The sequence below is a fragment of the Arachis ipaensis genome, chromosome B04, assembly GCF_000816755.2.
Source record: "Arachis ipaensis cultivar K30076 chromosome B04, Araip1.1, whole genome shotgun sequence".
Classification (NCBI taxonomy): Eukaryota; Viridiplantae; Streptophyta; class Magnoliopsida; order Fabales; family Fabaceae; genus Arachis; species Arachis ipaensis.
Genome location: NC_029788.2, coordinates 99,197,366 through 99,197,720, shown reverse-complemented (window position 1 = coordinate 99,197,720; position 355 = coordinate 99,197,366). Strand labels below are relative to the sequence as shown.

Genomic DNA, 355 nt, shown 5'->3' with positions numbered 1-355 from the left:
ATCGCTGTACTTGTCGAGGGCCGCCAGCATTACCATGTTGGTTGCATATTTTGCTTACCTTATCTTTCAGCTGTGGACACACAGGACATTGTTTGAAGCTGAAGATGTAAGCTCAGTTAATAATTAATTACCTGAACTAATAATGAATAATAATTTAATTTGATTAATTCATTATTATTGGTTCAGGAGGATGGAGATGGTGAGAATGGTTCAGATGATGAAGAAGCTGTGATTGGAGTGTGGAGTGGTGTTGCATGGCTGGCTGGGATGACTGTCTTCATTGCCTTGTTATCTGAATATGTGGTGGACACAATTGAGGTAAACAATTGGCTATTGAATTTTCTTTTTGAAAAAA

The 355-nt window shown here is 37.7% G+C and overlaps 1 protein-coding gene across 1 annotated transcript in view; it reads left to right on the top strand.

Moving 5' to 3' along the window:
* The window catches only part of LOC107636750 (vacuolar cation/proton exchanger 3-like), a gene marked incomplete in the record, with an annotated part of 3,977 nt that overhangs the window by 2,141 nt on the left and 1,481 nt on the right, over positions 1 to 355 (top strand). Inside the window, 1 exon segment of the mRNA XM_021121400.1 lies at positions 187 to 318. Coding sequence (XP_020977059.1) covers positions 187 to 318 — 132 coding nt within the window.